This window comes from Natator depressus, chromosome 27, assembly GCF_965152275.1.
Source record: "Natator depressus isolate rNatDep1 chromosome 27, rNatDep2.hap1, whole genome shotgun sequence".
In the NCBI taxonomy this organism is placed as follows: Eukaryota; Metazoa; Chordata; order Testudines; family Cheloniidae; genus Natator; species Natator depressus.
In genome coordinates, this window is record NC_134260.1 from 3,820,452 (window position 1) to 3,832,579 (window position 12,128).

General features: G+C 59.2%; 1 protein-coding gene across 1 annotated transcript; it reads right to left on the reverse strand.

The window, feature by feature from the left end:
* Positions 1-404: 404 nt before the first annotated feature.
* Positions 405-12,098, reverse strand: PSMC5 (proteasome 26S subunit, ATPase 5). Its single transcript, XM_074940805.1, has 12 exons — positions 11,910-12,098; positions 10,716-10,787; positions 9,667-9,736; positions 8,984-9,081; positions 6,175-6,231; positions 5,603-5,833; positions 4,475-4,601; positions 2,788-2,978; positions 2,411-2,509; positions 1,953-2,063; positions 1,465-1,551; positions 405-475 (listed from the first exon to the last, which is right to left on the reverse strand). The coding sequence occupies exons 1-12, from the start codon at positions 11,946-11,948 to the stop codon at positions 422-424; spliced, it is 1,236 nt and encodes a 411-aa protein (XP_074796906.1). The 5' UTR covers positions 11,949-12,098; the 3' UTR covers positions 405-421.
* Positions 12,099-12,128: the final 30 nt, after the last annotated feature.

The window sequence follows — 12,128 nt, forward strand, 5'->3', positions numbered from 1 at the left end:
TCCCTGCTCTGTAAGCAGGCCAAAGTCCAGTCCTGCCCCTCAGGGATGGGAGGAGGGAGGAGCCCATCTCACTGCAGAGCAGTTACTGAGCACCAGCCTGGGCAAGAGCAGACTGCACCAAGCCAGGGCCAGTCACTGTGTCCCCTTTGCCACATGGGGACCCACTAGCATTTAGCCTGCTGGCTGCTCAGTCCCCATCCCACAGCCAGGAGCTGGGCTGGGGGGTTCTAGGCTCCTTGATCTGTAACCTAAGGGGGAGTGAGGGTTCCCAGCTGCTGGCAGGCACAGAGGCTGCTTTCCCCTGGTCATATCCCTCCCTCCAACAGCCAGAGTCTGAGGGGAAGTAACTCAGCCAGCACAGAGCTTTATTAGAGAAAAGGTGAGGGGGCCAGTACCCAGCACACAGGGTTCAGGCCCCCGGTTACTTCCAGAGCTTCTTGATTGACATGTTCTTCTCACTGTCCTTCTGCATCACCTGCATGGGGGAGGAGAAAGGGAAGGGTTAGGCCCTGCATCCAGCACTCAGGCCTTGAGTGAAGTCACCTGCATGCATCCTCAGCCACTGTCCTGAGGCAGGAACCAGGCTAGGCCCCAGAAGCCTGCCTGGCAAGGTTCCTGCCTCGTACCCCCTGCAGGCAGGGGCAGGACCCAGTGCTCCAGCTTAGGGCACCATAGCACTGCACTGCCTAGGCCACAGCCCCCTTGGCATTCACCAAAGGCAGGGCAATGACAGTAGCAGTAAAAGCCCATCCCCCAAAGTGCACAGCTCAGGGAAGGAATCAGCTACTGGGAAGCACATTGCCCCAGCACAGCTGCAAAGGCCAGCACGCTACAGCAGCAGGGTCTCTGTGCAGAAGGGAGGCCCCAGGGGTTGCCCCTAAAGCCAGTTAACTCCCCTCTCAGCTGCTCTCACTTCACACTGAGTGACTCAGCCCCAGGCTGATCCCTTCTTGAGCAGCCAGCAACAGAACTGGGAGCCCAGGATCTGCCAGAGGGAGCAGCTTGGGACACGGCCAGCACCTGGCCCAGCGCTGCAGAGGAAGGTGGGAGAAGCAGAGCCAGGGCAGGTGGCAGGAGGGTTTCAGCCTTTCCACTCTGATTTTACCACTTGAGTCATGCTGGTACCTGTGGAACTCACGGCCGAAGGGGCATGGGGTAAAAGTTCCTCACGGGGTTTTATTGTGGGCTCTTGTTTTGGCCGCATGGGGACAAGCGCATGAGCAGCCCTCCATCTACCTTTGGGGGACCCCTCATTTTTTTGCATTCCTTTAGCCTGTCTCTTTCCCCACACCTCTCGGGGTGTCCCACTTCTCCAGCAGGGGGCTGACTGGGCTGGCAGGCGACCAGGGGCACGGCCAGCACCTCTGAAGGAACGGAAGAGCCTGCAATTGGTCCCTTAAAGCGACTGGCGCACTGAAGCTACCTCCCCCACCCGCTGCTGGGGCAGAGCAAGGGGGATTTTACCTTGGCTACAGCCATTTCAAAATCTTCCTGTGTAACATGCACCCTCCGCTCCCTCAGGGCGTACATGCCGGCTTCCGTGCACACCCCCTGCAAGGGACCAAGAGCAAGGAAGAACAGTCACTCCCCTTTCTGCACAGTGTCCTGCCGCCCCGGACACACCCGCCTGGCCACACACTGCAGCCATCTTCTCACACGGGGAGAGCAGTTCCCTGGTAGAGGGGCAGCGTGTAACGGAGGAGTCCTGTATGTCTCCTGCCAATCTGCATCCCTCCAGGGGAACGCAGTGAGCTCAGCACTTCCTGAAAGGGCCCCAGCCTGCCCCAGGAACATGCAAGGAGCAGGCACGTGGCAGCTCAATGGAAGCCTGTCCTGGCTCAAAACATGCTCCAGAGCCCCGGGCTCCAGCCAGAGCTAATCAGGGGCAGCTGCTCCCTGTCCCACATGCTGCCCCTGCACCAGTCTGTAGAGCTCCAGGCCCAGCTACTCACCTTCACCTCGGCCCCAGACGCTCCTGGCATCAGCTCCGCAATTTTACGCAGATTTATCCCCCGCGTCAGGTTCATTTTCCGAGAATGGATCTTGAGAATGTCTAGGCGAGCCTGCAGGGAGAGCCCCAGCAAGGGGGGGTAAGAGCCTAGGCAAGCCTGCGCAGAGAGCCCCAGCAAGGGGGGTGAGGGACAAGAAGGGGGTCCAGCACCTGAGCGGTCAGCCAGGGCAAGGAACTGCCAGGACAGGGAGAACATCTGTGGGTCTAGGCTGGGACTCAGACCCTTTCAGTGCCATGACACTACAGAAGCAGAGTTCATCCCTTTGTCCCTGGCCTGCAGGCGAATGCACGCTGGGGATGGGGGGATGCCCTGCTGATAAATAGCACTGGGAACACAAGGAATGCGACCCAGGCCTGGGAGCCTGCAAGGGGCCTGCCACAGGGGAACGCCCCCATTACCTCTTCATTTGGAGGAGGGAACTCGATCTTCCTGTCGATGCGGCCTGGGCGCAGCAGAGCAGAGTCCAGGATGTCTATCCGGTTAGTGGCCATGATCACCTGCAGGGGAGGAGGCTGTCACTGTGCAAAGGAGCTGGGGTTTTATCCCGCAGTGAGAGGCAAGTGCCCCCCTCCCACTGGGGCTCTGGGTGCCAGCCAAGCCACTGTCTGTGACCCTGCCAAGTCACCTGGCTTCAGCTCCCAGCTCAGAAACGGGGCAGCTGACTCCCCTCTTACCCTGAGCATGTGGGAGGGGCGCCGGCCTAGCCGTGTGGGGGAGACTCGCAGAGGGGCCAAGAAGTGGCCAGGAGGCCAGGGTCATGCTAGGCTCTACGCACCTTAATGTTCTTAGTGGCTTCGAAGCCGTCGAGCTGGTTGAGGAGCTCCAGCATGGTGCGCTGCACTTCGCTGTCCCCCCCGGAGCCGCCCTCCAAGCGCGAGGAGCCGATGGAGTCGATCTCGTCCATGAAGATAATGGAGGGAGCGTGTTCCCTGGCCATCACAAAGAGCTCCCGCACCATGCGAGCGCCTGAGAGCAAAGCAGAGGGGCCCCTGAACGCCCTGCCGTAGGACAGCGCGCGGCCCACCACAGCTCTGCAGCCCCAGGGCTGCGCCCCGGCCCCATGCTCACTGCAGGGATGGAGAGTTCCTTCAACGCGCTGGTCAGCGCAGCCCCGGGGGCTGGGACCATGGTGCCCCCGAGGGTAGGAGCCTGGTCACAGGAACCAGGAGACCAGGCCCTGGCCCTCTGGACTTGGTTCCTGCGGGCACGGGCAAGAGGCATTCAGCGCAGGGCTTGGCTGCGGGCCATGAAAACAGGAGGGACTGATTTAAACCACCAAAGCCTGATTTAAATCACTGATTGCAATCTTGGTTTGTGTTTGTCCTGTAGCTATTTCCCTGCACCCAGGTTCATGCTCATTGGCTGGTATAACCATTACACAGCGTCGCCTGGCCAACCCATACCACCTTCCCTCGGCGCTTGGTGCTGCTTTCTGCCAGCCAGGCCAACACACGAGCTCACGGCATGTTTTGTTTTCAGATTCTTGACGGTCACACTTTATGATGTTCGAAAACACGAAACGATTCAGTTATTTACTAGCTAATTCTTTGACTTGGGATTGGGGTCAAGCTGTATTTGGCTGGAAACTGGATTTTGATTAAATCTACAAAACCAGCATTTTAAAACTGTTTCAGTTCAATAAAACTAACTCAGATGCGCTGGAAAAAACATTCAGGTTGTCAAATGTGATTTGCATTTAAAACAGCTTGATTTATTACATAAAGGAAGCATTCACTGTAATGGGTGCACTGAGATACCTACGGCTTCCCTGCATCTTTAGGTGCCTGAACCCCTTTGGAAATCTGGCCCCACATCCTTCAAGGTTTTAGTTAGCAGAGCTCATCCTCCCACACCTGCCTGTTATTCACAGATGGGAAGGGGAAACAAGCTTCAAGCTTCCAACTCCCAGCTGCTTTCTCAATTTAGAATGAGCTAGTCCAGATGAAGGATTCTTTGCACCTGTTAGCTAATCTGAACCCCAAAAGCATCTCTGCTCCCCCAGACGCTGGAAATACCGACACTTGGAAAGATGTAAATAACCAGCCTTCGCTCCATTGTAAGGACTGATAGTAAGATGGGTAATATGACACTGGGACCTTTTGAAAGCTCATGGCATATTGGTTATTTAAATGTTAATAATTACGCTCTTAGGCTTGAACACAGGCCAGAATAATTTCAACTTGAATTTTATAATTCCATGTTATTTTTAAAGAGAAAAATGTATTTAATTACAGCACCTACTCCCATTTTGTAGGGTTTTTTGTAACCATTGATTTTTATCCCTGCTGGGCCCAGCTCTTCAGAACAGGAACACCGGCCCCACAGCCACAGCTGTGAGGGGGGCCACATCGCCCCCCTGCCCTGCTACCAGGCTTCGCAGAGGGACAGCTTGGGGATGGGGGGTTGAACTCATGTGTCTCCATCCTACCCCCACCCCACCGTGTTCCCACATCCACACTTACCCTCGCCAATAAACTTCTGCACCAGCTCAGAGCCCGAGACTCGGATGAAGGTGCAGTCAGTGTGATGAGCCACGGCCCTGGCAAGCAGGGTCTTCCCGGTGCCGGGAGGTCCGTACAGCAGCACCCCCTGCAACGGCCATGCAGTGTCATTAGCTGAGGGCGCTCAGTGCAGGAGCTACACTGCACAGCCTGGCACAGGCATGGGCATTTGGTGCCACCTAGTGGGCAATTTACCCATAAACCCCATCCACGTCCAGGCAGGAGAGGGGGGCCCAACCAGCCGTCCAGGGCCACAATTCCTGGGTGCAGCAGGGAGTGGAACACAGCTGCCAGAGCCATGCCCAGTGCCACCAGAAGGGGGGGAGCCTGGCTTTGGACGGGGGGGACGGACCAGGCCTGCGGTGCCCTCGGGGATTCGCGCCATGGGGGGCTGCTCAAGCTCTGCCTCCTCCAGCAAGGGCAGCAGGGGGCGCTGTGCTGCATTCCCTGAGGATCACCCCCTCCTCCACATGGGCGAGGCGCTGCCACCCCCTGGGAAGGGCTGAGGCTAGAGGAGACTCGCACCCACTCTTGGCCCTGGCCCGGCTGCAGCTGCCAGCAGGGAGCTGTGCTGGGCTCTGGCAGGGAAAAGGGTCTTGTTACAGCTGCTTTCCACTGGGAGCATTTAGGTCCTTCGAGTAGCCATCCCTCTCCCCAGCTAGCATTGCAGGGGGGTCCTGCCAGTGGGTGCACAGGGGCTGAGTGCTGGGCCTCTCCTTTGGCAGGCACAGGTATCCCACCCACTCAGTGACTTGTACGTGAGTGGTTCCCTGCTCCCTCCTTCCACACGGCCAGAGAACCAGAGCAAGTCACGGGAGAGTGGGAACAAGAGGTGGTGAACAGCACCAGCTGCTCTGTCATCCCCATTACTGGGAGCTGGTAATGAATCTCCACTGGGTGGCGGGAACCATCCAGGGCACGTGTGCAGAGCACCAGCACTCAGCAATGCAGAGCTGTTTTCTGCTCAGTTCTGAGCAGCAGATCTGAGATGCCCACGGCTGGCAGAGCCCCCTCCCCGCGGCAGGTGGCAGGGCACAGCTGGCTGAGTGCACTCTGCACATGCTGGGAGTCCTGCCCTAGAACGCTTGCCTTGGGCTGGGCGATCCCCAGGGCCTCAAAGAGCTCCGGGTGTTTGACAGGCAGCTCGATTACTTCCTTGATCTCCTTGATCTGCTTGTCCAAGCCGCCAATCATCTCGTAGGTGGAGTCCGGGACCTTCTCCACCATCATCAGGGACACCAGCGGGTCCACTTTGTTGGGCAGGATTTTGTGGAGCGTGTAGCTGTCGTTCCTCAGCGCCACGCGGCAGTTCGGGGTCACCTTTGGAGACAGACAGGTAGGAACTCACCGTGTGGCCTCCACTCACCTTCAGCACCAGCTGGCGGGAGCTGCCGCACTCGCAGCGCCCCAGCTTGGGCACCTCCCCAGCAAGAGCTGGGACTTGGGGCAGCTGCTGGGGCAGGGGCGGGGCCCACAGAACCCCCTGGGCGGGGCAGGGGCAGCAGCAGCTGGTCAGAAGGGAGCATCAGCCTCTGCTGCCCCCAGCAGGCTGGTGAAGACAGGTACAAGGGAAGGCAACTGCTGCCAAGCCACCTCCCTCTGCCCCCAGCACTGGGCGCACGGCTCCGAGGGCTGGGTTCACCAAGAGGTCTGGTACTCACATCATTGATGTCAATGTTTTTATCAACATCCACCACAAACTTTCCTTCTGGGTGAACCTGGAACAGAGAGAGCAGAGACCTGTGGGGTGGGGCTGGGGAAGCACACGCAGCTTTCCCCCTGCCCTGCCCCAGTGTGCGCGCACAGGCCTCCTCCCTGCCCCAGTGCATGCGTACACGCCTCCTCCCGCCCAGCCCATGTGCAGGCTTCCCCCCAGCAGGCATGCACAGGCCCCCCACCCCACTCATCCCCAGCAGGCATGCACAGCTCCCACAAACCTCCCAGTCAGCGCAGGAGAGCCAAGGCCCTGGGGCAGGTCCCACAGGGGCCAGGACTCTGCGCGTCACTCAGTAACTGGCCCCCACACAGGTGGGTCTCGCTGCACAAGCAGAGTCTAAGCAGTCAGTTCCTGGGGCGGGGCCGTCGCCCTGAATGGGCCCCTAGTGACCCCCTGGTGGTCTCCTGGGCCCAGCCCTGCTTCATTTTGAACACCACTGAGGGCCAGGCACATCAGGGTCCACATAGTCCTGCTCTTGAGGGCAGCAAGGCACAGCCTGTCCAGGGAGCGCTCCAGGTGTTCGGGCGAGGGTGTGGGGGGAAAAGCCCAGCAAGGTCCCCAGGGGCTTGGGGAGGGGCTGCTCCGGCTCAAGCCTTTTCTAATACCCCGTCCCGCCCACTGGGCCTCCTGCTCCTGGGGGACGGTTCCTCAGCCAGCAGAACATGCTGGTAACCAACTTCTCCGCAGAGCCAGCCCCTTAGATTTAGCCCGTCCTTCCTAGTTACAGCCCCCCGGGCCATCTCGAATGGCTCTCCTCCCCGTCGGAGGGAGCGCCTGCCACCAGGTCTAGCACCCCCTTTCCTCTGGGGCCACTCCTCGGCGCTGGAAGGGGGACAGGTGGCTCCTTGCTGCCACATGGATTTGCAGTGTGCTGGCAACCCTAGGGCAGTTCACCCTCCCCCTGGCCTGCTCCAGGGCAGTCCCCTGGGGCGCACGGACAAGGTCAGCTCCCAGACTACTGCACTGGGCAGCACAGCATGGGGAGGAGGTGACCAGCCCTCTGTGGAGAAAGAAGTGGTTCGGGACTATTTAGAAAAGCTGGACAAGCACAAGTCCATGGGGCCGGATGCGCTGCGTCCGAGAGTGCTAAAGGAGTTGGCGGCTGTGATTGCAGAGCCATTGGCCATTATCTTTGAAAACTCATGGCGATCGGGGGAGGTCCCGGACGACTGGAAATAGGCTAATGTAGTGCCCAGCTTTAAAAAAGGGAAGAAGGAGGATCCTGGGACCTACAGGCCAGTCAGCCTCACCTCAGTCCCTGGAAAAATCATGGAGCAGGTCCTCAAGGAATCAATTCTGAAGCACTTAGAGGAGAGGAAAGTGATCAGAAACAGTCAGCATGGATTCACCAAGGGCAAGTCATGCCTGACTAATCTAATCGCCTTCTATGACGAGATAACTGGCTCTGTGGATGAAGGGAAAGCAGTGGACGTGTTGTTCCTTGACTTTAGCAAAGCTTTTGACATGGTCTCCCACAGTATTCTTGCCAGCAAGTTAAAGTAGTATGGGCTGGATGAATGGAGTATAAGGTGGATGGAAAGCTGGCTAGATTGTCGGGCTCAACAGGTAGTGATCAATGACTCCATGTCTAGTTGGCAGCCGGTATCAAGTGGAGTGCCCCAAGGGTCGGTCCTGGGGCCGGTTTTGTTCAAACTCAGCAAGTTTGCAGATGACACTAAACTGGGAAGAGAGGTAGATAAGCTGGAGGGTAGGGATAGGATACAGAGGGACCTAGATAAATTGGAGGATTGGGCCAAAAGAAATCTGATGAGGTTCAACAAGGACAAGTGCAGAGTCCTGCACTTAGGACGGAAGAATCCCATGCACCGCTACAGACTAAAGACCGAATGGCTCGGCAGCAGTTCTGCAGAAGAGGACCTAGGGGTTACAGTGGACGAGAAGCTGGATATGAGTCAACAGTGTGCCCTTGTTGCCAAGAAGGCCAATGGCATTTTGGGATGTATAAGTAGGGGCATTGCCAGCAGATCGAGGAACGTGATCGTTCCCCTCTATTCGACATTGGTGAGGCCTCATTTGGAGTACTGTGTCCAGTTTTGGGCCCCACACTCCAAGAAGGATGTGGATAAATTGGAGAGAGTCCAGCGAAGGGCAACAAAAACGATTAGGGGACTGGAACACATGCGTTATGAGGAGAGGCTGAGGGAACTGGGGATGTTTAGTCTACGGAAGAGAAGAATGAGGGGGGATTTGATAGCTGCTTTCAACTACCTGAAAGGGGGTTCCAAAGAGGATGGCTCTAGACTGTTCTCAGTGGTAGCAGATGACAGAACAAGGAGTAATGGTCTCAAGTTGCAGTGGGGGAGGTTTAGGTTGGATATTAGGAAAAACTTTTTCACTAGGAGGGTGGTGAAACACTGGAATGCGTTACCTAGGGAGGTGGTGGAATCTCCTTCCTTAGAAGTTTTTAAGGTCAGGCTTGACAAAGCCCTGGCTGGGATGATTTAATTGGGGATCGGTCCTGCTTTGAGCAGGGGGTTGGACTAGATGACCTCCTGAGGTCCCTTCCAACCCTGATATTCTATGATTCTGTTCCCAGGCTCATTTGTGGAGTGAGCCCACCAGCAGCCTGGGAAGGCCAGGAGAGCTCCGGTCCCCAGTCAGGGAGCAGAGCAGCGCTGCCCTGAGCTCATGAGCCTGGCCACCCACCCACGAACCCCCATGCAGTGCCATCGAGGCCCTCAGCCAGCAGCTGGCACTGCTCGGCCCTAGGAAGCAGCACCCCAGCTCCGTACCTTGACAAGCACCTTCTTCTTATCCATGGCCCTTACCACCTCACCGACGTAGGAGCCCTGCTCCTGCAGCAGCTGCAGCTCTTCCCGGAGCAGGCGCACTGCAGCGCAACAAGGAGACGTCAGCCCTGCCTGGCCACCAAGGAGCAAAGAGGCCAGCAGCTGTTCACAGGGCCCCCGCTCAGGGCCCAAGCAGAAAGGGCATTTCCAGGGCTGGGGTAACCAGCCACTTCCATTAACTCAGAGGGGGCAGGTGCTGCTAACTTCCCACATGCCCCAGCCCCTTGGGGACACAGCAGCCATGCTCCGGAGTCAGTGCCGGCTTCCTTCTCAGGCGGGGAATAACAGCTAGCACCCTGCCTTTGTATCCCCGGGAGAGTGCGCCTGGGAAACGGGCTGTCCAGCTTTCCCGCTGGGGTGGAAATGAAGAGGCTGTGACCACCAGGAACACAAGAGATCACCCAGCCGGTGAGATTTGCGTCCCTCCCTGGCAGAACATGGAACAATCCAACCCTCCCTGCAGGAGGCTGTTCTCATGGTACGCTCTGGCCACCCTTCGCATCCCACCCACCAGGCCGACCCCCTGGGTGGGATGCGGAAAACTTTCTTGTTTTCAAAGCTCCAATTCGGGGGGGCCGAGTGCGGGGACCGCGGACGAGGCCGGGGAAGGCCAGCGGGAGCCCTACCTTTGGCGTTCAGCTCGTTCCTCTGTGCTTGCAGGCGGCGGAGATTCTGGCTCTTTTCATTCACAATGAGCTTTGGGGAGATAGGGAGAAGGGATAAGCCCACACGAGCCCAGGGGTCCCCCCTGCACAACCGCCCCCACCACAGCACCTCAGCTCAGGGTCGGCTCACTCCTGAACACAGGCTAACCGCCAGTCTAGCAGCTAGGAAGTGCCCATGTGTGTCCGGTTGGCAATGCCCAGGCTCCTCCCTGGGGAGCGCTAGGCCATCGTTTCCGCCTCACGCCCGTCACTACAGCAGCCCTTGCACTGAGTCCTCCCTAGCGTCTCCAGTGTGAACCGCTCGGGAAAGCAGCCCGGCACTGGAAGGGGAGGGGACCCAGCTGTGAGCGTCTCTTACCACGTGGTCTGCACCCAAACCCAGGCTAATGGCCTCCCCTCTCCGTCAGGAACAAGGAACGTTTTGAAGGGGTTTGCTGGTCACTTTGTCCCTGCCACAGGAGTGGGGGTACCACCACCAACCTCAACACCCTGAAACCTGGGCAAGGGGCCTCTGCCTAGACAAACTGCTGCTGTGACGCCCCCTCCCCCAATCTGTTATCAGGCAGGCGCCACTCTGCTCCGAGGAACAACAGACAAAATGGCCCCTTCTAGCCCTGCAGACCTGCCTTCTGTGGAGTCAGGCCAGCTGGCTTTGGAGACGCCTGCCACTGACAGCTAGCAACGCTGCTCTAGGAAGGCCCCACATCTGCCTACTAGTTCCTAGGTCCCAGCCTACACCTCCTGCTGGGAGCCCTCTGAGGCCCCAGCCCTACTGACAGAGATGCTGTCACAGAGCATGGACTAGAATCGCTTGGAAGAGGCTGCTGGTTCCCTCGGAGGTCCGGTGAGAAGAACTGCCCAGCAGAGATGGTAATATCCCTGCCGCAATCCAGAATGCGCATCCTCAGCACCATCAGCCTAGTACCCCTCCGGCCACCCACTTAGAAGAAACGGTGCCCCAGCCCAGATCCCACTCCCTGTGGCCAGAGAGCCCCCACCATGCAGCTCACCTGCAGCTCCTCAATTTTGGACAGGTAGTACTGGCGGAGACCCGTCCCCCCTTTGCCTTCATCCATCTCCATCTGCAAAGAGAGCACACATCAGGACATGTCCGTCGGCCCAGGGAAGCCCCTCGGCGCCGAAGGGGAGGTGCTGCTCATTCTTGAGAGGAGCAGAGGCTGGGTGGCGACAGGCAGACCCATCCAAGAAGGGCGCCGTCCACAGGCCTGGCAGAACAGCCCCCTGAGCTGGCTGCCAGCTATAAACCAACCCAGAGCCTCTGCCTCTGCTCTCAGAGCCACGGCCCGGCTGGAGCTTGGGGCACCGCAAAGGCTTGATCTGAGGTGAAGGCGGCCCCAGGGCTCCCCAGAGACCCTCTGATCGGGTGGGGAGCATCCGAATGGCCCTCCAGGGACAGCTTCCGGCGCAGGCAGGCTCAGCCCGTTCCACAGGCCCCTTCCAAAGGGTAGGAGGCAGCCCCAGAGTAACTAACATCTGCAGCCACCAGGCTCCAAGGAGACCCAGGTCCACAAGGCTGGTGCAGGCCAGGGCTCTGGTCGCTTCCGTGGAGCTCCCCAAACTCTCAGGGGACCCGGCTGGTCCAATCACAGGCAAAGAATCCAAAGAGGACAGGAGCTGGTGGGTGGGAGAACCTGTGTGGCCAGCCCTGGTGCTCCAGCCCCACCGCCCGGGGGGCATCCCTGGCAGCAGGCACTGAGATCCAGGGCAGCCCACCCAAGGGGGCTGAACCCCACTGGTGAGGGAGGAACCCTTCCTCCCTTGGTTCTGCAGGAGCATCTGCAACAAACCCTCCCCCCATCCCCCCTCTTCCTCCCCTTCCCCCTCCCTCTTCCTCCCCCTCTCCCTCCCCCCCCATCTCCCCTCTTCCTCCCCCTCCCTCCCCCATCTCCCCTCTTCCTCCCCCATCCCCGTCCCCTCCCCTCCCCCTTCCTCCCCCCATCCCTCCTCTTCCTCCCTCGCCCACCACTCCGCTTCCCCTTCCTCCCCCCTCCCCCTCCTATCCCTCTTCCCCCCTCCCGCCCGCCCTTCCCCACTCCCCCCAATCACCGACCCCCCCGCCTCCTCCCGGCCCCCATCCCAGCCCCGGCCTGACTCAGCAGAACCGGGACCCCAGCTCCACGGAGCTGCCCCCAGGGTAGGACGAGCCCCCACGGCCGCTCCCTCAGCCCCCCGGGGTCTCTCACCTGCTCCGGCCCGTCCACCGCCATCTTCTCCGCCGGCATCTGAGCGCCGTGACCAAGTCAGGGGACTGACGCGTACTGCGCAGGCGTAGAGAGACAAGCGGAGCTGTCTGCCCACATCCAAGATGGCCGCCGCCTCGACCCCTTCCCCGTGCGCACGCGCAAGAAGAGCGTAGTCGTCATTTCCTTTCTCTGACTATGAACACTCAAAACACCCAAGTC